The sequence below is a fragment of the Mobula birostris genome, chromosome 11 (genome assembly GCF_030028105.1).
Source record: "Mobula birostris isolate sMobBir1 chromosome 11, sMobBir1.hap1, whole genome shotgun sequence".
In the NCBI taxonomy this organism is placed as follows: Eukaryota; Metazoa; Chordata; class Chondrichthyes; order Myliobatiformes; family Myliobatidae; genus Mobula; species Mobula birostris.
In genome coordinates, this window is record NC_092380.1 from 63,114,031 (window position 1) to 63,138,391 (window position 24,361).

General features: G+C 40.3%; 1 protein-coding gene across 2 annotated transcripts in view; it reads left to right on the forward strand.

Moving 5' to 3' along the window:
• The window catches only part of LOC140205131 (cleavage and polyadenylation specificity factor subunit 6-like), a 79,201-nt gene that overhangs the window by 13,087 nt on the left and 41,753 nt on the right, over positions 1–24,361 (forward strand). For both annotated transcript variants that reach the window (XM_072272357.1, XM_072272358.1), the window contains exons 2-3: positions 4,936–5,145; positions 15,557–15,660. In XM_072272357.1, the coding sequence (XP_072128458.1) occupies positions 4,936–5,145; positions 15,557–15,660 (314 nt within the window). The remainder of the gene's footprint in view (positions 1–4,935; positions 5,146–15,556; positions 15,661–24,361) is intronic.

The window sequence follows — 24,361 nt, forward strand, 5'->3', positions numbered from 1 at the left end:
TTACAGCCTGGTATGGGAACACCAATGCCTTTGAGCAGAAAATCCTACAAAAGGTAATGGATTTGGCCCAGTACATCACGATTAAAGCCCTCCCAACCATTGAACACATCTACATGAAACACTGTCATAGAAAGCAGCATTGAACAAAAAAGGATAACTACACTCATCTATTGAGACGTTCCCATAACCAACGATCTCAATTTAAGGACTCTTTATCTTGTTATTTCATGCTCTTGGTATTTATTGTTATTTATTTATATTTGCATTTGCACAGTTGCCTTCTGTGACCTTGCTCTTTCATTGATCCTGTTTACAGTTACCATTCTATAGATTTGCTGAGTATGCTCACAGGTTAAAAAAAAAACTCAGAGTTATATGTGGTGATATATATGTACTCTGATAATAAATTTCACTCTGAAGTTCATGGCTGTAAACAAAAACTCACATCCAGACAGGTTTTAAATATCCTTCTACCATTCTTTCAGTGAGTTACAAATCACAACGATCCAAAGTTCAAAGTATATTTATTATCAAAGTATGAATACTACATAGAACCTTGAGATTTGTCCTCCTACAGGCAGCCACAAAACAAGGAAGCTAAGTCGAACCCATTTTTAAAAACAAGACCGTCAAATACCCAATGTGCAGGAAAAAACCTAAGTTGTGCAAATAACATTCAGAATTGAAGTTCATGAAAGTGAGTTCACAGCCAGTCCAGGAGCCCGTTGCTTGCAGGCCAGAGCCTCAGTTCAGTGCAGAGTGGAGTAATCCTTGTGAGCAGAGAGCGGAACACTGGCCTGTTCCTTTCCCTGACACCCTGACATTTTCAATCTGATCTGGCACTTAAATTGGCCAAACAGTGAGTTGTTCCTCACTCTTGGGCCCAGAACCCATCAGCTCGATTTGACCTGCACAGGACCTTCCCAATCTGGCCCAATGCTTAAATCAGTAAAACGCTGGCTTGTTCTTCGCTCTCAGGCCTGGGCCCTGCCACATCAACTCTTGCTTGCCTCGGTTCTGTCGTTCCGAATTGGCTCCAATGTGCAAACATTAGCCTGGGACCTGTTCCTCGATTCGGCCTATACACGCCACACCACGACCATCCTGCACATTCGAGACTTCAGTTCATACTGCTATAATGCCAGGTCAATCAGGTGGTTCAAAAGCTCAACTCTGAAAGTTGCAGGCTATTGATTGCAGAGATAATTTTCCAGAAAAAGTGTGATTAATAAAGTAATTAGTAATTTCAGCAAGTCGTTGCTGTACTTCACCAGTGTCGTCTTACACCTTCATCCTCTGACTGAAAATAAATGTCCTTATCTCCTTATTAACACTTTGCTGAAATCTCTGCCAATCTGTCAATCATAATTTCTCTCCTCTGGTGTTTGCCTGTATCTTGTCTTATTGCTTGTATTGCTGGTCTCACTACAATTTCCACCTTGCATCTTCTCATATTCTTTAGAAATTCTATTTTGCATGCTTGACCTAACTAATTGCCCCCTCACATGGTCTGCATCCCACCCCTCCCAAATACCCCCAAGCTAATTCTCCAAACCCATCAATTCTTAGCATAAGCAATGTTTTGGCTTAATGGTCAACACTGTTCTGATTCTTATCCCTCTTGATCTTCCACCAACATTTCCTTTCGTGTTTCCATCACTAATCGTCCTTTTAGCATTAACCTTGCCACCCTCATCTCACTTATCCCCTCCCTGCTTCCTTTTGCTCTCAGGGCTATGCCATACACTCAGCACCTCCCAGTCTCCTGTTTCTTCTTCGGCTCCCTCCCTTCCTCTGCCTCCCTGCATAAATCACATCACTTGCATTTTCACTAAATCATTAATGAAGGAACAACAGAGGACCCAGTGCTGATCCTTTCCCGCACACCACTAGTCACAGGCCTCCAGTCTGAACAACATTGCTCCATTATCATCCTCTGCTTCTTTCCAACCAAGCCAATTTTGTATCCAATTTGCTACCTCAATCTGGATCCCATCTTTCTAGCCTTCAGGATTAGCCTAGTATTAAAGACCATTGTCAAAGGCCTTGTTAAAAGTCAATATAGACAATGTCTACGGCTCTGCACCTGTTAATCCACTTAGTCGCCTTTTTAAATAAATCAGATTGTGAAACATGATGTCCTATGCACAAAGTCGCGCTATTGTAAATCAATTCCTGTCTTTCTGAAGGGAAATGAATTCTGTCTCTCAGACTCCTTTCTGATACCTTTCCCACCACTGATACAAGATTTAATGGTTTGTAATTCACTGACTTTTTTCCTGCTGCATTTCTTAAAGGCCCAGCAAAAGCTCTCCTCCAGTTTTCCAGTGCCTTGTGTTGCTACCAAAGATGCAAAAATCTCTGCCAAGTTTCCCTCTCTTGTTTCTCATAATATCTTAGAATATACCTGGCTAAGCCCCAGAGATTTCTCCACCTTAATGTATTTCAATACCTCCTCTTTCTTCCCCTTAACTCAAGCTCCTGCATCCTTCTCCATGGTAAATACAGAAAAGGAGTGTTTATTTCAGACTTTGCCTATTTCATAGATGGCCATACTAATCAAGGAGACATATTCTCTCCCTAGATTCCCTTTTATTCTGAACATACTTGTAGAACATCTTACTAGATTCTTCTTTGTCTTATTAGTCAGGGACAACTTATGACTTTTTTTTGGCCCTCCAAAATTTCTCCTGAAGTGTACTCATGCATCTGTTATACTCTTTAAGGCACCTGCTTGATCTCAACTGCTTATATCTAGCTTATCTCTCCTTTTTTTTGATCAGACCCTTAATATCCTTTGTCAACTGGCCGTTATTAGGGACAGTCAACATGGCTTTGTGCGTGGTAGGTCATGTTTGACCAATCCATTGGAGTTTTTCAAGGAGGTTGCCAGGAAAGTGGATGAAGGGAAGGCAGTAGATATTGTCTACATGGACTTCAGTAAGGCCTTTGACAAGGTCCCGCATGGGAGGTTAGTTAGGAAAATTCAGTCGCTAGGTATACATGGAGAGGTGGTAAATTGGATTAGACATTGGCTGAATGGAAGAAGCCAAAGAGTGGTAGTAGAGAATTGCTTCTCAGAGTGGAGACCTGTGACTAGTGGTGTGCCACAGGGATCAGTGCTGGGTCCATTGTTATTTGCCATCTATATCAATGATCTGGATGATAATGTGGTAAATTGGATCAGCAAATTTGCTGATGATACAAAGATTGGAGGTGTAGTGGACAGTGAGGAAGGTTTTCAGAGCCTGCAGAGGGACTTGGACCAGCTGGAAAAATGGGCTGAAAAATGGCAGATGGAGTTTAATACAGACAAGTGTGAGGTATTGCACGTTGGAAGGACAAACCAAGGTAGAACATACAGGGTTAATGGTAAGGCACTGAGGAGTGCAGTGGAACAGAGGGATCTGGGAATACAGATACAAAATTCCCTAAAAGTGGCGTCACAGGTGGATAGGGTCGTGAAGAGAGCTTTTGGTACATTGGCCTTTATTAATCGAAGTATTGAGTATAAGAGCTGGAATGTTATGATGAGGTTGTATAAGGCATTGGTGAGACCGAATCTGGAGTATTGTGTTCAGTTTTGGTCACCAAATTACAGGAAGGATATAAATAAGGTTGAAAGAGTGCAGAGAAGGTTTACAAGGATGTTGCCGGGACTTGAGAAACTCAGTTACAGAGAAAGGTTGAATAGGTTAAGACTTTATTCCCTGGAGCATAGAAGAATGAGGGGAGATTTGATAGAGGTATATAAAATTATGATGGGTATAGATAGAGTGAATGCAAGCAGGCTTTTTCCACTGAGGCAAGGGGAGAAAAAAACCAGAGGACATGGGTTAAGGGTGAGGGGGGAAAAGTTTAAAGGGAACATTAGGGGAGGGCTTCTTCACACAGAGAGTGGTGGGAGTATGGAATGAGCTGCCAGACGAGGTGGTAAACGCGGGTTCTTTTTTAACATTTAAAAATAAATTGGACAGATACATGGATGGGAGGTGTATGGAGGGATATGGTCCGTGTGCAGGTCAGTGGGACTAGGCAGAAAATGGTTCAGCACAGCCAAGAAGGGCCAAAAGGCCTGTTTCTGTGCTGTAGTTTCTATGGTAATCTTGTCTGTTACTCCAACAAGACCGTGCTGGCCCTGAACTCTTCTTATCTCACTTTTCAAAGTCTTGCACTTGCCAGATACCAAGAAATAGCCCTATCCAACTAATCTAGGTTAGATTTCTGGAATTATGCAATTCAATCTGTAAATAATCACAAATTACATTCCATTCCACATATCAAATTTGAGAACATTATTTTTTCTTTAATATAATAAATCTCACGTCACTTATTTTTGTCTTTCCTTTCTTGCGTCTCAGCATGTGTCTCCTATTTCCTAATTGGCTCGTCCTACATTCCTTACTATATCCTTTACACACATCATGCCTAATTTCAGTGACTTTCATTCCTGTATGCATCCCAGCTGCAGAATATAAAATTCTCGTATTTCAGTAACTTTGGAAGTCAAAATGAATAGAAGGTTTCCCAATTTCTGTAAGTTAACTTGCTCTTGTATTCTTAATTTTGGTATGTATGTTTTTTGGAAAAAGTTGCAATTTTTGTTATGCACTTCCTTCTCCAAATAGTAAATATCCCTTGCTGGTTTAATGTGAGTAGGTGCACATCGAACAATATAATGGTACAAGATGCATTTGAATCAGTGAAGAGAACTCCATTTAGATGTACCATTCTTTGTTACACATCTTAAATGTGGCTTCTCCTTTTAAAGAAAGACGTACCTGGGAGGAGAGTATAATTATATAAGACAGCAATACTTCTGGTGCACGAAGGAATGTATGTCTCCTACTTTATATGATTGGACAATGCATTATAAATATTGTTTATTCCACTTAATTGCACTATCCTGAATAAAATGTGTGGTTTTTCTTTCAGGAGACTGATTATGTTGCAAATGATCAAGTTGACCTTTATGACGATGTAATAGCAGCGGCCGATAGTAATAACCATGAAGATCAAAGTTATGAAGAGATATTACCACGGACACCTGGCGAGCCAAAGAAAACAGAAAACACTACCAGGCCAACTATAGTTTACACATATGGAGGCAAACGGCAAGCCGTCTATGTGGGAAACCTCACGTGGGTGAGTGAATCCGAACCTGGTGTTATTTTAATGTACATTGCTATATATTTAAAGGATGACAGCTGCATTTTGGCAGACTGAAAGGTTTCTGAATGGAGTAACTATTTTTCTGGTGTTATCCCTAATTTGCCTAGATCAGCTCAGTTTTTCTGCTTTTCATGCTTTAGGCAACTGCTTGAACATTAATGATCTCGGTTGTTCCTGCTGTTCAAGTGCACTTAATCCTATTTTGTCAAATGATTCCCACTAATTTGTTATCTGTCATCCTGCCCGTTACCTCTGAAAGCAAAGAATCTAATTCATGCTAACAAGGAGGGTGAAGTTGTTGGCTTGTGCTTACATTACACAGAATTATTTTAATTTATTTAGAGAGACAACAGCACAGTAACAGGTCTTTCTGGCCCAACTAGCCCGCGCCCCCCCCGCCCCGAGATAAAAATGTGACAAATTAACATACTAACTCACAAGTCTTTTGGAATATGGGAGGAGATTGTAGCACCCAGAGGAAGCCTATGTGGTCATGGAGAGAACGTACAAACCCACACAAACAACGATGGAATTGAACCCAGGTCACCAGTGCTGTAAAAGCATTTATGCTAACTGCTACACCCCTATTGTTTATTTGAAAAGTTAAATAATTCTCCTTATCAGGAATTTATTTTCCAGCAAAAATGGAAACAAGTAAAAAAAGTAAACAAAAATGGCCAATGGGTCCACTGAGCTGCCCTTTGTCAACATGGTGCAAAATAATATATTCACCCTTATTTTTATTTGCATTTTACTCGTATCTTCCAATCAATCACAATAAACCCCCATACTGCATCAGCTGGCAACTTCTTTCAAAGGTAATATTCCCAATATCTAATCTGTTGTATCATTTTATAAATGTCCTCTGGTGCTATCTAACTACTTGTTTCGTACAAATCCAGATGGACTGTACCTAAACCCTTAATCATTTCTCAAAATCATTTTTGATGCTTTCAAAGAGTACAAAGAAAACCCTAGTCTCTAAGTCCATCATGGTAATTAAAGAGATTCCTCTGTCCTTGGGTTACTTGAGTGGCAGGTTGAAATTGTCTGTCAGGTATCTTGGCTTTGGGTGAGGTCATATGAAATAAGCTACAACTGGAAAGCTATTCAGGTCAATGATATGCATAGTAATGTAATTTATACTGCCCCTACTCACTTTCTACTTGAAAATGTGGTTACACCTTCCCTGAATTTTTCTTAAACTTTTCAAATTGAACTATGTTTTCTGAGGAAAGTTTAAGATCTGGGATATCAATACTTTGACTCTGTATCAGATCACAGTTTGATTAAGAACATTGAATTTTGAACAGTACAGCCCAGGAACAGGCTGTTCAGTCTGAGATGTTGTGCCACATTAACTATGCTAATGATGCCTCATTAATCGACACCTTTTAACTCCATATGGTCTATATTTTTCCATTCTCTATATATTCATGTGTTTATCTAAGAACTTCTTAATTACCTCCATCATATGTGCTTCTGCTTCCACCTCCGCCCCTTACAGCACATTCTATGCATCCATCACTGTTCTTAAAAAAAACTTACCCCATCCTTATCTTTTGAATATTCTCCCTCTCACTTTAAACACATGCTCTCCTGTATTAAACATTTCAACCCTCAGGTAAAGGATATTGCCTGTCTATCAATGCATCTCATTATTTTATAAATTTCTATCACGCCTCCCCTCAGACTTTGCTATTCCAGAGAAAACAACACTAGTTTTTCCAACGTGTCTCTAATCCAGGCAGTACCCTGGTAAGCATCTTCTGCACTTTCTCCAAAGTGTTCACATCCTTCCCATAATGGGGCAACTAGAACTGAATGCAGTACTCGAGATGTGTCCTAATGGGAGTTTTATAAAGCTGTAATTTAATTTCCTAATTCTTGAACAGACTTCTTCAACTATTAAAGGCAAGCATGCTATATGCTGCTGTAACCACTCTGTCAACCTGTGCAGCTATTTTTGGAGAACAATGGATCTGGATTCCAATATCCCTCTATACATCAGTGCTGACAAGGATCCTGCCATTAACTGTGTACTTCCCTTTTACATTTGGTTTCCTGACGTGCAACATCTCATACTTGTCTGCATTAAACTCTCTGCCATTTCTCTGTCCATAGCTGTAATTGATCTATATCCTGTTATATTATTTGGCAGTGTCCTACACTATACCGCCATCTGCAAACTTATTAACCCACCCATCCACATTTCCCTCCAGGTCATTTCTATTTATCAAACAGCAGAGGTCCCAGTGCAGATTCTTGTAGAGCACCACGGACATTGATCAGCGCCCATTGACCACTGCCCTTTGTCTTTCGTAGGCATGCCAATTCTGAATTAAAACTGTTTCATCACCATGCCTGCCATAGAACTAATTATCTGGATGAGCCCACTATGAGGGACCTTGACAAATGCCTTAATAAAATCAATGTTTTCTTTGAATAAATTAACAATATTAGCTACTCACCAGTCCTCAATGACCTTTATGGCTAGAGAGGATGTAAAGATCTTGGTCAAGATCCCAGCAATTTCATCTTCCCTGGGCTATATCCCACGAGGCCTTGGGGATTTATCCACCATAATGTTCTTCAGGGGTCCCAACAGCACCACTTTTCGGTTATCTTAAAATGCCTTGTCTTTTAGTTATCTGCAAATGTCACACTGGTCTCTCTATCCTACTTGGTGAATACTGATGCAAAGTACCCATTTGGGATCTTGCCCACATCCTATGCCTCCAAGCACATATCCTATCAGAGTTTAGCCAATAGTTAACTGTAAAAAGAGATAGTTTACTGCTGTAGAGTATTGAATGTGTTCCAATAGCATCTTAGAATTTAGCTTCACCTAAGGAGGATAATTGAATTTCTCCATTTTCAATAGTACCACTTTTACTGTCATTCTGTTGTACCCTCTGAGTAAAATTTGTAATTGGCAGAGATCGAAGAGATTTGTTATGATGAAGTGAGAAGCCCAAGCTAGTTAGCTTTATGTTAACTTTGGCAGCCTTTCTCAAGGTTGTGCTTACCTGAATGTTGATTATGTTCATGTGACAATGCTTCAGATTCAGGATAGTGTTTTATCATGAACACCAGTGTGTAATAAATTTCCTTGGTCTCATGAAGCTCACTGACTAAACTTAATATGATAATAACAAATACAGTGAGTGCAAAACAGCAGAATGGTGCAAAGATTGTAATGCAATTTGAAGTAGTGCAAAAAGAAATGTTAAAATGACAATAACAGAATAACTGCGAAGGATAGGATTACGACTCCAAGAATGTGGCAACGCCACTGGGAAGGGGATATTAAACAGGTGATTGTTTTGGGAGTCTGATGACAGTGAGGAAGCAGCTGAACGTTTGGACTTGCATGCTTTCTATTTTCTCCCAGAAGGTACAAGAGAAATAGGGGACTGGCCAGGATGGTAGGGGCATCCTTGACAATATTATTAGCTTTCCTGAAGCAAAGAACCATTGAAGATGGACTGGATAGAAGTGACGAGCCTGTGACAGACTGGGCAGCATTTACCATTCAGTTCCATCCGTCCAGAGCTGAGCATTTGCCTTACCAAGCTGAAATACAACACGCCAGTATACTTTCTATTGTGCATCTATAGAAGTTTGAGAGGGTCCTAGTGGATAAGCTGTATTTTCTATGATACCAAAGGAAGTAAAACTGCTGATGCTCTTTCTTGATCATCACATCAGTGAGGAGGGACAAAGTGAGATTGCTGGTGAAATGGTCACCCAGGTTGTCATCCATCACTGGAGCAGCTCTATTGATGAAGACAGGATTGTATACACTCCCAGAATCCCTCCATTTCCTAAGACAGTGACTAGCACGTTATTATGAGCTAGGCTGTTCTGACACCAAGACACAAGGTTTGGAATCTCTTTATTTACCTATCTCATCATTGTTCATCTGGTCTATATGAAGGATACTACTGACGAACTTAAAAGATCAAATTGATGCTATACCTGTCCGCATAGTCATGGGTATACAAGGAGTAGAATAGGGGTTTGAGCACATCTCTATTTTAATTTCAATCCCCAGTCCCCTTCCCATTCCAACATGTTGGTCCGTGGCCTCCATTTCTGCCACGATGAGGCCACTCTCAGGTTGGAGGAACGCTACCTCAAATGTCGTCCAGGTAGCCTCCAACCTGATGCACGGACATTATTTTCTCCAATTTGCAGTATTTTTTTCCTCTAACCCCCTTTCCTCTTCTACAATCCCCACTCTGGTCCCCCCCTTACCTCTTCTCACCCGCCTATCACCTCCCCCAGTGGCCCTCCTCCTTCCCTTTCTGCTGTGGTCCACTCTCCTCTTTTATCAGATTCCTTCTTCTCCAGCCCTATCACTTCCCAGCTTCTTGTGTCATCCCTCCCTTCGTCCACCCAACTGGCTTCACCTATCACCTTCTAGCTTGTACTTCTTTTCGTCCCCTCACACTCTTAACCCAGCATCTTCCCCCCTTCCTTTCCAATCCTGATGATGGGTCTCGGCTTGAAACATCAAATGTTTATTCATTTCCTTAGATGCTGCCTAATGCCTTGAACTCATCCAGCATTTTGTGTGCGTTGCTCTGGAAAGTGCCAGTGTTGAGATTCATGGTGAATGAGACATTTTGAGCAATTTTAACCAACTGAGGACTGCCAGTCAGAAAGATCAGTAGTGTCATGCTGTCAAGTTCACCAAAGTAAACAAAGCTTACCTGATGTGATACCTGTCTATTATAAAACACAACTTACTCTAGACCAGAGGTTCCCAAAACAGGCAGTATCCCCCCTGCCTGTGGTCAGTGGGAATTTCTGAGGGGGCGATAAAAGGTAAAGGTGCGAGGGTGCTCAGTAGATAGGGGGGCAGCTGAGGGATAACTGGCTTAGTTTAAGAAATTAATTACTTATTCTAAACATTTGATCCTCAGTGCCTTATGATTGATTGCAATGATCATGTAATCACCTCATTGCTTGCTAACCCTTCATTCTCTTAGACTTTGCTTGAAGCGTGTTATAGTTGTTCAAAAGCAATGTGACACTTCTGTATTTGGCATATCATGAGAAATGTGGACTGGAGGATTTGTGTTATTTCCAGGATCGACTCGCTTATTTAGTGCCATTCACTACTGTAGTACAGTGTTAGCTACTATGATTCCCATATACTAATCACGCAGTGATGTAATTCTTGCAATTTAGTGAATGGTGTTCAATGAGGTAAAGTTCAGAATCTGACCTTCTTGAGATATTGCTGCCCTTACCTTCAAGCAGAGCTATGATGATGTCATAACTTTCTCCTTTATTGATCACAGTGCTTAAGGTTGGATTTAAACAATAGGCAATTGACCATGCTTGTTAATCCATAGCAAAAATGGCAGAAGCAGACCAAACAAAAAAAGAAGTGTAGACAGTATGGTGTGGAGTATCTGAAATGTGGATTTATACCAGCATTAAGTAACAAACAACAGCCAATGTGATTTTTGGAAGTTTTTTTTTCAAATGAGACAATGAAACTGTCCAGGCTCCATGACATTTGAAGAGAATACGCTATGATAACTCTGATAACTTGGCTTATTTTCAGAAACAAAAAAAACTTCAAAATACATTTACCAGCTCTTCACAGCAAAACAGTAATGGTTTGTTTGCTTCATGCAACATTTCATTGCTAAATCTGAAATGCCCCATACGATTGGAGAAGAACTGACACTGCCAGCAGTAAGGGAGATAAGTTACTAGACCAAATAATTAAAGCAATTCTGCTCAGTGACAAAGACGAATAGATGAAGTGTCTGAGAATGTGGAAGACACATTTTGCAACATACTTAGAACAACAGAAATTGCTCTGCAGTTGAATGAATCAACATTACCAGGCAATGAATTTTTGCTTCTTGGTTATATTCGTTTCATAAAAGATGAAAGCATGGTTCAAGAATTGTTATTTGCAAGGGGACTAGAAAAAGATAAGAAAGGGGACTCAATATTTCAGGTTGGGCAATTTTCCAAAGAGAAGGTTGTTATGCTCACTAATAGTCTTGCTTATGCAACAGATAACCATTGAGGGGTTATTACTTTATTGAAAAAAGCTGTGTAATTCACAGAAAAGAAATTGTTGCAGAAAACCTAAGTGATCAGCTGCTCAGATCATTAAGTATTGTTATCATGCTGTTAAATAAAATAAAGTCCCGTGCTTTTAATTCTTAACTGTTTCTAGACATTAATATTGGGAAGGAAAAACAGTTCAGACACACAGAAGTCAGGTGGCTGTCAAAATGAAACTGCTTGAGAGGTTTTTATGCGCGTTTTGAATTATTTGCAAAGTTTAATGAAATCAATCTTCAATTGCAAGGAAATGATGTGCATCTTAACAAAATCAAATCAACCATCTCCATGTTTCTGTCCAAGTTACTCTATTTATGTGCAACATTGGCCATCCTGACCTTTTCCCATTTCTGAGTCTCTCTGATTTGGAAGAGGAAGAAAGAATAACAGATGATGATCTTCAAGTGTACTGTGCCAACCTGGGTGAGCTGCATAAAGACACGTCAGAGAGATTTCAGGATCTTCTCTCAGTCCAAATTTCAGAGTGGGTAATAAATCTATTCCTGAACACTTGTAATGAGGAATTAACAGGAACGATGGAGGAAGAAATGATCTCACTACAAAATGACTCAGATGAAGCAGAGATTGAAAAAGTCATATCAAGACTTTTGGTTACAGAAAAAAAATCACTGACTGTCATTCTGCACTGTGGAAAAATGTCAAGATGTTCTTTATTGCCTTTCCAACATCATATTTAGCAGAGCGCGGTTTCAGTTCAGTCACCCAACTTCTTTCAAAGCAATGAAACAGGCTACAAATTACTCAACAGTGGGATCTGAGACTCCTGAGTGACATTCAGCCTGATGTTGAGAAGCTGATATCACTCCAGCAAGCCCTTGCATCTCATTGAAAGGTGAAAAAGCAATGAAGTAGCGAATGGTTGGACTAATGTATGCTCTAAAATTGTTGCTGAAAATTGTTATTACTGTAATTAAATAAAGAAATAATTTTATTTGTAGTTTTAAATAGATTTGAATAATGTTTGCAATGACTTGTCACTGCTTTCAATTTACAGTTCCTCTTTTCTTTCACTGTCATTGTAAATCAAAATCCTTTATAGTTTTTATGTGATGGCTAGAAAGTGAGAGGTGGGCACTGGGGATGTGGTCAGGGAGCCATGGAATTGGTAATCCAAAAAAGTTTAGGAACTACTGGTCTACACTACCTCTGCTCTATAGTATTGTGTAAGTGTTTAAGATTGGTGAATGTATTACTGGGTATGTGCGCCCTGAATCAATTGCAAAGAGTCGTTAAAAATTTCCTTGTCCTTGATGTTGTGATACAAAAGGACATAAATTTAAAAAGTACATTTCATAATCTTAAAATCCCAAACTCTTTTTGGCAAATAATTGCCTTTTGAAAAGTTGTAATGTTAGGAAATTATGCAGCCAATTTAAATATAAGTAGCAATGAGGTACATGACAATATCATCATTTGTTTGAAGAATTAATAACTGACAAGGAACACTAAGGAATTTCTATGACCTGCAGAATTGTGCTAAAGCATTTTTAGTTCCCAGAGAGGAGAGTCAGACTTTGCACAGCTTTATAAGGCATCAAACATATACAGGTAACACACATAAAAGTTGCTGGTGAACGCAGCAGGCCAGGCAGCATCTCTAGGAAGAGGTGCAGTCGATGTTTCAGGCCGAGACCCAGGGTTTCCAGCATCTGCAGAATTCCTGTTGTTTGCGTTTAAACATATACAGGTACTCTATGTTCCCAAGATGGGTACTTAGACATTTGCACAACTTTATAAGGCATTAAACATATAGTGAAACAGAGGTGGCAGCAAGCATTGGAATTGGCATCATCTATAACAATAGTATATTCAAGGTAAATCTTCAAATAATGTGAAATTTATGCAGAAACTGAAGAAAAAAAACAAGAAAAGCTTTATAAATGGGGGTACATGAATGGTGTTCAGAGCAGAAATACAAACAAAATGGCAACAAATAGTGCATGGGAGCTTTGCCTTTTATCCACTTATCTGTGTTTTTGAATGATCAGGCAGGCAAAATGGAGATGGTCTGATGAGTTTCATCTGCACTAGGGGAAATGGGTAAGAACATTCCAGATACTCAATTCACAATCTTCCACAGCTCTCTAACTTCAGGATGGTGGCAACTGAAATCATAAACCTATAATTCTAGCACTTTTTAATGGGATTTACTAGAATATGCATATAATTTATAATACATTTAACTGAATGTATTATTTCTACCAATCTGAGGAGTCAGTTTAGATCATACCTGGTGAAACAGGCCCTTCAGCCCACTACATCCATGCTAATCATACATATGTTCATCCCATTTACCAGAATTGTAGACTTGAAGGTACCTTTTTATGTCTCTTAGTGCAGCTGCTCTTCCACTCCCCGTTTCTCCCCCACCACCTCCTGCTCTTTAAATCCCATTTTCTCATGTCTTCCATCCCTCTTTGAAATCACTCAAGTTAACAGTGATTGACAGCCCTGGTGGAAACCAGGTAAAATCTAACCAGCGTTTTAAAAGTGAGAATTGTTTAAAGCCAGTTTTGTTTAATTGATAGCTTTCAAAGAAAAATCACACACTGTTTGTGCACAGAGCTTAATGCATCATGGAAGAGATGTTATTACATTGTTTGATTCTTACGATGTAGGATTTATTGATCATGGGAGGAAATGTGGGATGAGAATTAATGATTAGTCTGATAACACAGTTTCAAATGCCAGCTGAACTTGCCTCATTTCAGATAGATTTTAATTTGTACAAAAATGATATTAATGTCCATTTTTTAAAATTCTGAAGTGATGTAGAAAATCACAGGTTACAGAAAGGAACTTGCTATTTTCTTTTTTGAATTTGTGGAGTTACAGATAAATTAAGCTGGGTGATACTGATCTGGATATGGAGTGTTGACTCGTTGGCACTTTGTACATCAGTCCTTTTTGAAAATGAAGATTGCTAAGACCACTAACAAAGCCTCATACAAGGGGTCAGCAATGACATCTTGTACCAGTGTCTGACTTCTAGCTCCTTTCCTGCTTTTGCTGACTAATACGTGACAGGCCAGCCAGAGGAAAAAGTGATTTGCAATTTTGCATTTGCAAAATTGTTACTTATAAAGAATATTAGTGTCTCTGAACTAAATGGTACTTTTATTCAAGATGTGCACAGGGGTATAGGATCTTGATCTGCCTTGTCAAAAAAAATGCATCTTTAATTGTTATTTGTGACTGAGTTTGCACGTAGCATTTGTTCTGACATAAATCATGGAGTTATTTCTGGTCATTACAAATTGATGTTTGGAAAAAAAGAACTTAATAAATGAGATTAAACAGAGCACAGAGTTCTTGCAGCCTGCCTTTCAGTAATAAAACGGAAACATACTGGAAATACTGAGCAGGTTGGGCAACACCAGTGAGTGAGAGAAACGGAGTTAATATTTCACAACAATAATGCTCCAGCAGAACTAAATGAAATCAAAGATGCTTTAAGGTGCAGAGAAGGGGAATCCGTGGAGAACAAAGCTATGGGGTGGAGATAAAAGAGGCTGGGTTGCAAGTGGTGGCAGCACTGCTGAGAGAGAGAGAGAGAGAGAGAGAGAGGAGAAGGTTTATTTATCTCATTTGATCTGTCTGGAAGAGATGCAAATAGAATGGAATGAATGAAAACCGGGAAAAGGAATACTCAGCAAATCAGGCAACAACATGTGTTCGAAGAGGAAAGTGAAGTAATTATTACAAGGCATGTTCATGAGTTTCACATAGTTGGACATAGCTTGGATCCAAGCTGGTATCTACCGTATAACTTTGATATAGAGGTTGTAAATAACATTTAATTAATAACGCAAACAACAGGAATTCTGCAGATGCTGGAAATTCAAGCAACACACATCAAAGTTGCTGGTGAACGCAGCAGGCCAGGCAGCATCTCTAGGAAGAGGTACAGTTGACATTTCAGGCCGAGACCCTTCATCAGGACTGGGAAGAGGTACAGTCGACGCTTCAGGCTGAGACCTTCAAAGGGTGTCGGCCTGAAGCGTCGACTGTACCTCTTCCCAGTCCTGATGAAGGGTCTCGGCCTGAAATGTCAACTGTAGCTCTTCCTAGAGATGCTGCCTGGCCTGCTGTGTTCACCAGCAACTTTGATGTGTGTTGCTTTAATTAATAAACAGTGATTCATCACTGTGATGTATAATGGGATTAGACAGGCTTTTGAAATGATTGAGAAAATACTAAAAATTCTTATCCTTTTGTTATTCTTCATTAGTGTCCTTCTAACCCTTTGTTTTATTTCATTCAGTGGACAACTGATCAGGATGTGGCAGATGCTGTCCATTCGGTTGGTGTGCAGGATCTATTGGAAATCAGGTTCTCTGAAAACCGTGCCAATGGGCAATCAAAAGGGTAAGTTCATGTAAAAGTATAACTGACAATTAATCCTCAGGTCATGTTTGTAATAAGGTATTAAAAATTAAAGAGTCTTTCATGTACATTGCACCTGAACAAGTCTCAGAACTATCTCAGTACTTCAAATGCAGTGAACCATATTTGACTCAGGGTGTCTATTGTGATACAGAAAAGGAGTGCAGGTATGTTAAGGTTCAGTAGTTCTGGGTACAGCATTCAATGGAATCAAGGCATATTTATTGAATTAGTGTTAACTGCAGCTTGACTGGCTGTTATTTATCTGCTGAAATTGCAGATCTGTAAACCAGATCATGCAAAAATGCTTGTAAATGCCAAGTAATTTAACTTATGTATTGCTTTATTGCAAGCCAAGTCATCCTTGTGTGACAATCTTTGAATTACCTAAACAAAGAAAGGAATTACAGATTTACATATTGTAAAAATGTCTGTAATATTAACTTCAATATTCAATTTTATTTTAATTTTATTCTTCCTGTTGAGTTTAGTATGCGTGCAAATTACTTCTAGTAAGATGGCGGCGTGCTTGGTCGCAGCAGCCTTTCCAGTTCCAACAAATGGTGCAAATCTGTATCGTAAACATTTTCCTTGTGATGCGAGACCCTGTTGGACGTTGATAATCCTACATAATGCAAGTACGATTCATTGGTGAGATTGACAGCGGGTTGCTTGGCCTTAGTTGTTGTGCAGACTTGCCCCTCATGCTCTGGCGTTGCCTGTTACAACCACCCAGGGAGGAGGTGCCAGAGGTGGAGTGAGAGAGAACAAGCACGACGGATACATTGGAATTTGTGCTGGGTTGCTGGCTGGCCCCTGCCGGCCAGTTCTCTTGTCAGTGCTGCTCTCTCCAGTGTTCACTCCCTGGAAGAAAAGCTCTAATGCATCCACCTGTGGCTGGGCTTGTTCTTGTAGAAGTGTGGCTCCAGGACAACATCACTTCAGGCCATGCCACTCAGCGACTTGGCCTAATATTATTTATGTGACTGTGTGTACTATCTTTTGCACCTTGGCCCTGGAGGAACAATGTTTCATTTAGCTGCTACATGTGTAATGTTGAATGACAATTGAACTTGAACTTGAACAGTCTCAAGTTAGTCAGAATGCAGTCAGGTTAATCCCAAGCCATGTAATATTTTGACATGATGTGCCTTGTGCAGTGAAAGTCAGGAAGAAGGAAGAGCACTGCAAGTTGCATTTCAAATGTCAATTTGTCTGTAGCAATAACAGAAACGTTAAAAGTAGACAAAATCTTTGTTACACATGTGATTTACAAGTCTTTGATATGATGATCAGGTTGCATATCTGTGTTTTTCCATGGCTCCACATTACAAAAAAAAGTAATTATTAATGAATAGGCTGAACAAAGGGCACTACTTGAAAGAAAAAGGGCTGTATTATTAGAAAAGTATGCTCCTAAAGAGAGCAACCTGAGGAATAAGGTAAACTCGATTCCTTTATTTTTAAGTATTACTTCTTAGATTGGGAAGCCAATATAGTTCAACCACATTATAAAGACAAATAAGAATGCAGGCGGTGGAATCAGGAACAGAAAACAACACTGGAAGGCCTGAGAAAGTGGAGCAGCATCTGTGGAACAAAGGGAAAGGAAGCAAAGTCAATGTTTTGGGTGGAAACACTGCATCAGGATTGAGGGAAGAGGAAAGGTTGCATCTTCAAGGGGAAGGGCTGTTAGTATAGGGGTTGATGGATGTAACCAGATGGGAAGGAGGTGATAACCAGCTGAGGGCAGGGGATGGGGAAGGTAAGCAAATGGTGCACAGGTAAATATTTTTGGTGAGAGTGGGAGCCTAAAGTTGATAAATTCATTGTTCATACTGGAATATGAGACGTTGTTCTTGCAATTTGTGTTTAGTACCTTGGTTAAAATTTCTACTGCTACGCTCTGAGGTAGTTTATATTAGCGATTTTCTGTAAAAGCAATGTGCCATACTGGAAAGTGTGTTTTGGCTTCTGCTAAGATACGGACCCATGTTGTCCAGTTTAGGAACGTGAGTCAGCCAATCAGGATTGTGGGATGTGAGAGAAGGTTCTAGAGAGCAGTGGGGAAGAGTTTTCTGAAGGACAGTAATCTAGTTTGGGGTCTCTAGGTGGGAGCTGCAGAGTGGGACAGAAGGGAAGGTGCCACAGAATGCTGTTGGCAGGAGAGTCCCTGTTGCAGGAAGTGCTTTGTGCAGATGAATGGCTCCAAGGAGGAAGGGCCAATACGAGAGACAGAGAGAGAGAGAGAGAGAGAGACAGAGGGGGAGAGAGAGACAGGGAAGGGGAGAGGGAGAGAGAGATTGCTCAGATGATCTTGCAGAGAAGTTCGGAATGTGGCAGGTGCTTTCACACAGACCTTTGGTCCAGCGCGTAAATAAGGGACACACCACTGAATTCTCCAGTATGAGCTCCAATGGTTATGTGCACATTGGGCTGGTTTAACTGTATGGGTCTTTTTCCTTTTAACTGTTTGATAAAGCTGACATTGGCAAATATACTTTCTTTATAATTTTATCGGCTATATGATCTGTTATTTCTTGCCAATAATTGTGTATAGGCAGTATTTACACAGCATTCACTCAGATCGGGGTCTGTTAATTAGAACATCCCATCTTTTTAGTTGAATCCCAAATCACACCAACCCTAGAAGTACATTGTTTATAAAGGTGGCCTTCTCACCACTGAGTCCTATGGCTGTTAGCCTAGATAGCTATCGAGCTAAGTTTGCATGCAAGCCCAGTGAAAGAGTTATATGTGTTTGACCTCTCTGTAGTAATGGAGAAATTATTTATTTATTTGTTTGTTTATTTATTCATTTATTTATGTATTGAGATATTATGCAGAATAGGCCCTTCTAGTCCTTTGAGCTGAGCCACCCAACAACCCCCAATTTAATCCTAGCCCACTAAGGGACAATTTACAATGACCAATTAACCTACCAACAGGTACATCTTTGGACTGCGGGAGGAAACTGGAGCAAAACTCACACGTCTTGGAAAGAATGTACAAACGCTTACAGGCAGTGGTGGTAATTGAACTTGGACCACTGGTACTGTAAAGCATTGTGCTAACCACTACTCTTCTATGCCACCCCAAAGAGAAAGTCAAGGACAGACAAGTCGGTGTGGGACAGCACTAGGAATGACAATGGCACGCAGCGAAAAGCTTGGTCTGTTGTGGACTGGGCGCAGGTGCTCCAAAAAATGGTTACCTTGTCAACATTTTCCAGTGAACTCTACATGGTGAAATCAGGCAAAGACCAGGTGATCAGTTTGCTCTGTTGACAACAGGCAGCTCGAGCTTCTAGTTGCATGCCATTTTAACTCTCCGTCCCACTCCTACACTGGTCTGTCTGAACTTGGCATTTTCCATTGTTACAGTGAGGCCAAATGCAAATTGGAAACATCACTTTGTATTCTGCTTGGATACCTTACAACTCAGTGGTATGAGCATTGAACTTTCCAATTTTGCGTAATTCAAAGGTCCAATTTAATGTCAGAGAAATGTATACAATGTACATCCTGAAATGCTTTTTCTTCGCAACCATCCATGAAAATAGAGGAGTGCCCCAAAGAATGGACGACAGTTAAATGTTAGAACCCGCAAAGCAGCCCCCCCCAGCTCTCCTCCCTTCCGCGCGTAAATGGCAGCAAGCAACAATTCCCCCCCCCCCCCACTTCACCGGCAAAAAAAAGCATTGGCACCTGCCATCAAGCACTCAAGAATGAGCAAAGCAATAGCAAAGACACAGACTTGCAGTTACCACAAAGACTTGGTGTTTCACCCAGTATATGATATACCGCAGGCTCGCTCTCTCCCCCTAATAAGGGAGAAAGAGGTGTCTCTGTTTTCCCATAATCCTAGCATTGTCTTTCCACAGACATACACTCATCTGTCCACCTAATTTTCTTATCCTTTTGGTCACTGTCTCCACCCCTTTGCTGTACCTGGTTCCATCTCCCCCTCTTCCACTTCCCAAATGATTCCCATTGATAACCCTACAGCATAACCTTGCCCACCCATATACTGCTATAAATTGGTAGTTTTTCCTCTCAGTCCTGTTGTAAGGTCTTGAAAAAGCTAATAAAACCTTTTGCCTCCTCAGATGCTACTTGACCTGCTGAGACTTTCCAGCTTCCTTTATTTTGTAATAGCAATTCAACCAATGCTTTAAGTTCGTTTTCATAGAGGCTTTTAGAATCCTAACAGATACAAAGAAATCTCAAATAAAAAGTTCTGGCAGCATGAGATTCCAAGTGTAACAACATGAATCAAAGAAAATCTGGAAAAATTGGAAAATGCTTTTTCAGAGCAAGTTTTCAACAGCAACTTAAGGTTTTATTTATATATAAAGAATAGTCAATTACAAAGATGTCTGTTATTCAGTTTAAAACAATCAGTTGGGAAGTGAGATAGATAAATGATTCCCACCCCTCAAAAATAATGTTACAACTTTATATTCCTGCTGAACTTTAGGTATTGGTAGGTGAAATAACCTGATTAAATACAGAGTGTATTTTTCTATATTGCATTGGACTTTCTTTTTCATCATGAGATCAGTCTTTCTCATCATAGCTGGCTCCCCCAAGGAACTTTTATAATTATTGGCCAAATATTAATAAAACCACAATCAGACAATAATGAAGAAACAGTAGTCTTATTTCTATGTTGTCATTAATAATTTTGATTCTGTTTTCAGAGATGCCATTGTTTTCTGAAAAATGCCCTGCCTCTGGTATAGATTTATAATTACTTGTTGACTATTTCGTTGTTAATTACTATTGATTCATGTTTACAAGTAGAGCCTATGATATATGTTTATAATTACAAAGGGCTTAGTTTCTGAACAAGAAAGTTAATTTGGAAGACTTTATTTTTGTGTATTATTCACTTATTGGATGTAAGCATCACTGACCACACTAGAATTTGCTGTACTTTCTTAATTGACTTGGTGGTGGTGAATCCCTGCCTTGAACTGGTACATTCCTTCTAGTGAAGGTGCTGTGTGTGTTAGCCTCTCACCCCTACTGGAGCATAGGCCTCCAACAAACAACTCACCAGTGTCCTCAATTGTCCCCAGGTGTAGCCCATCTTCAAAGCTTCTTCTCCCAGGAATGAGGTCTTTGGAGCTTCAGCTGGTGTTTCTGTAGCTCTGGGTTTTTATGGGATGGAATTGCAAGCCTTGTGCTCAACCCTCCACCTATCGCAGCCAGACTTATGACCGCCCGTGGCGGAGTTCAGGTACCATATTGTAGGGTATTACATGATGGTTTTGATACAGATTAATGTACTGCTAAGCCCTTTAAGAAGACAATTAAGATTCAGCTACATTGATGTGGGTCTGGGTTACTTATAGGCCATACTGAGTAGGGACTGTAGATTTCCCTCCCTACTAGCAGTTAGTTCAAAAGTTCAAAGTAAATTTATTACCAAAGTACATATATGCCACCATATACAACCCTGAGATTCATTTTCTTGCAGGCATACTCAATCATTTCATAATAGAATAATAACCATAATAGAATCAATGAAAGACCACACCAACAGAGCATTCAACCAGTGTGCAAATATAAAAAGAAAGGAAGAAGTATAATAAGTAAGCAATAAATGTTGAAAACATATGAAATGAACATGAGAAAGGAAGTCCAAAGGTTGTAGGAACATTTCAGTGATTTAAAGTGAAGTTGAGTGAAGTTATCCCCTTTGGTTCAAGAGCCTGATGGTTGAGAAGTAATAACTGTTCCTGAAACTGGTGATGTCATTGGTGAGGCTCCTGTACTACTTTCCTAATGGTGAGAAAAAAGCAAAACCTGAGTGGTGGAGGTCCTTGATAATGGATGCTGCTTTCTTGCGACAATGCTCCGTGTAGATGTGCTCAGTGGTGGAGAAGACTTTACCCATGATGGACTGGGCTTTATCCAGTGCTTTTTTTAGGAATTTTCCTTCAACGACATTGGCATTTCCTTACCAGGCTGTGATGCAACCAGTCAATATACTGTCCACCACACAGCTTTAGAGGTTTGTCAGAGTTTTAGATGTCATGCTGAATCTTCACGAACTCCGAAGAAAGTAGGTGTGCTGCCATACATTCTTCATAATTGCTCTTATGTGCTGGGCCCAGGACAAGTCGCCTGAAATGATAACACTGAGGAATTTAAAGTTGCTGACCTTCTTCACCTTTTAATCCTCCGAGGACTGACACATGGACCTCGGGTTCCCTCCTCCTGAAGTTAATATTCAGTTCCTTGGTCTTGTTGACATTTAGTAAGAGGTGGCTGTTGTGGCAACATTGACTCAGATTTTCCGTCTCCCTGCTATATGCTGATTCGTCAGCACCTTTGATTCAGCCTACCACAGTGATGTCAGCAAACTTGACTGACATTGGAGCTGTGCTTAGCCACACAGTCACAAGTGTAAAGCGAATAGATCGGGGGTCTGACACAGCATTGTGGTGCATATGTACTGATGAAGATTGTGGAGAAGATGATTTTGCCAATCTGAACTGACTTGGTCAGTTAGTATTGAATGCCAAACTGCAATTGATGAGGAACATCCTGATGTATGCATCTTTGCAATGCTGGTGTTCCAGGGTTGAGTGAAGAGCAAATGAAATGCCATCTGTTGTGCCCCTGTTGCTCCAGTAGGCAAATTGGAGCAGATCCAAGTTGCTTTTCAGTCAGAAGTTAAGAAGTTTCTTCACCAACCTCTCAAAATACTTCATCACTGTGGATGTAAGTGCTATTGAACAATAGGCATTGAGGCAGGTTAACCACCTTCCTCTTTAGACACCTGCATAATTGAAGCCTGCTTGAAGCAAGTGACTGCTGAAGAGCTCAGTGAATACTCAGTCAGAGAACTCAGTGTGGCCTCCTGTATATCAGCGAAACCCGACGTAAATTGGGAGACTGCTTCGCGGAGCATCTATGCTCCATCCGGCAGAAAGAGCAGGATCTCCCAGTGGCCACCATTTTAATTCCACTTCCCATTCCCATTCCGATATGTCTATCCATGGCCTCCTCCACTGTTGTGATGAGGCCACAGTTAGGTTAGTGGAACAACACCTTATATTCCATCTGGGTAGCCTCCAACCTGGTGGCATGAACATCGATTTCTCGAACTTCTGGTAATGCTCCCCACCCACCTCTCCTTCACCATTCCCCATCCGCTTTTCTCTCTCTCATCTTATCTCCTTGCCCGCACATTACCTCCCTCTGCTCCTCCCCTCTTTTTTTCTCGTGGCCCTCTGTCCTGTTCTATCAGGCTCCCCCTTTTCCAGCCCTGTATCTTTTTCACTAATCAACTGCCCAGCTCTTTACCTTATTCCTCCCCCCCCTTCGCATTACACCATCACCTTGTGTTTCTCTCTGCCCTCCCCCCCCCCACCTTTTAAATCTACTTCTCAGCTTTTTTTCTCCAGCCCTGCTGAAGGGTTTTGGCCCGAATCGTCGTCTGTACTCTTTTCCATAGATGCTGCCTGGCCTTCTGAATTCCTCCAGCATTTTGTGTGTGTTGAGTGAATACTCCAGCCAGTTGAACAGCACAAGTCTTTAATACTTGGCCAGGTACCCCGTGTGGGCCGGATGCTTTCATCAGTTCACCCTCCTGACGGATGCTCGCACGTCAGCCTCAGAGACTGAAATCACAGGATCATTGGGTACTGTGGGAGTTCATGATGGATCTTCCATGTTTTGACACTCAAAGCGAGCATAGAGGGGATAGAAGGGATCTCATTCTTCTGCGTTTCAGGCTGATGGAGTCCCTGCCCCTTCCTGCCTCGCTCTGGCCAAGTCGATGTATCTTCATCCGCTTAAGCCTCCTTGCTTGAGAGTGAAGTCCACTGAGTCCTTCAGAAGATCTTGAAATCTGTAGTTCATTAAGTTGCTTCAAAAGTACATTTCTTAAAGGGAAATAACATGCCGCAGATTGCAGTGAGAGTAACTCATAAGGGGTATATTTAGAAGTATTGTACATAGCCCAGAACATTGCCGTGATCCACCAGTGCCATCTTAGCAAGGAAAATTTTTCAACAATCTACATGGTATAATGGCCTCTTCTAAAAAGAAAGGGAAATCCAGATTATTTTTTATTTGAAATCAAATTGATAAGTATATTCTTGACAAAGAAAATCAGTAAACAGTAATTAATTTACATCGGGTGATAATAAAGTAGCACTCCAGAGTTTGAACCCTGATTCTGGATTATGCGCCCAGGCTTCCAAATTACTAATTCAACCATTCCATTCCCATTAATAGGCAATGCTTTAAGTTTGTGGAACGTGAACTTTTATTATGTTCAGTTTTATCACCCACAGAACAAAGACCTTACATTTACTATGTTCATATTCTTTAAGCTGATGAAAGGAAGAGTCAGTTGCTTTGCTTATTAACTACTCAGCATGGTATTGTTATTGAATAAGGCTGTGATCAAGTTTCATTGTGATGTCTGTTGTATTTGAACACCTAGTCACAATGCAGTAATAAATTTGTCTATGTGAGTTATAGATTGTAGTTATAGATTGTGAGTTGTCCTCTGGTTATGTTACAGAAGGCTGCTATGATATGTGGCATTACACTACAAGAGGAAAATTGGAATCCACTCTTTTAAATTCAGGTTCCTATTACTGCCATTTAGTTTTATGTTCAGAAAGAGGCCACTTATTTCAAACTAGTCCAGCTATTTA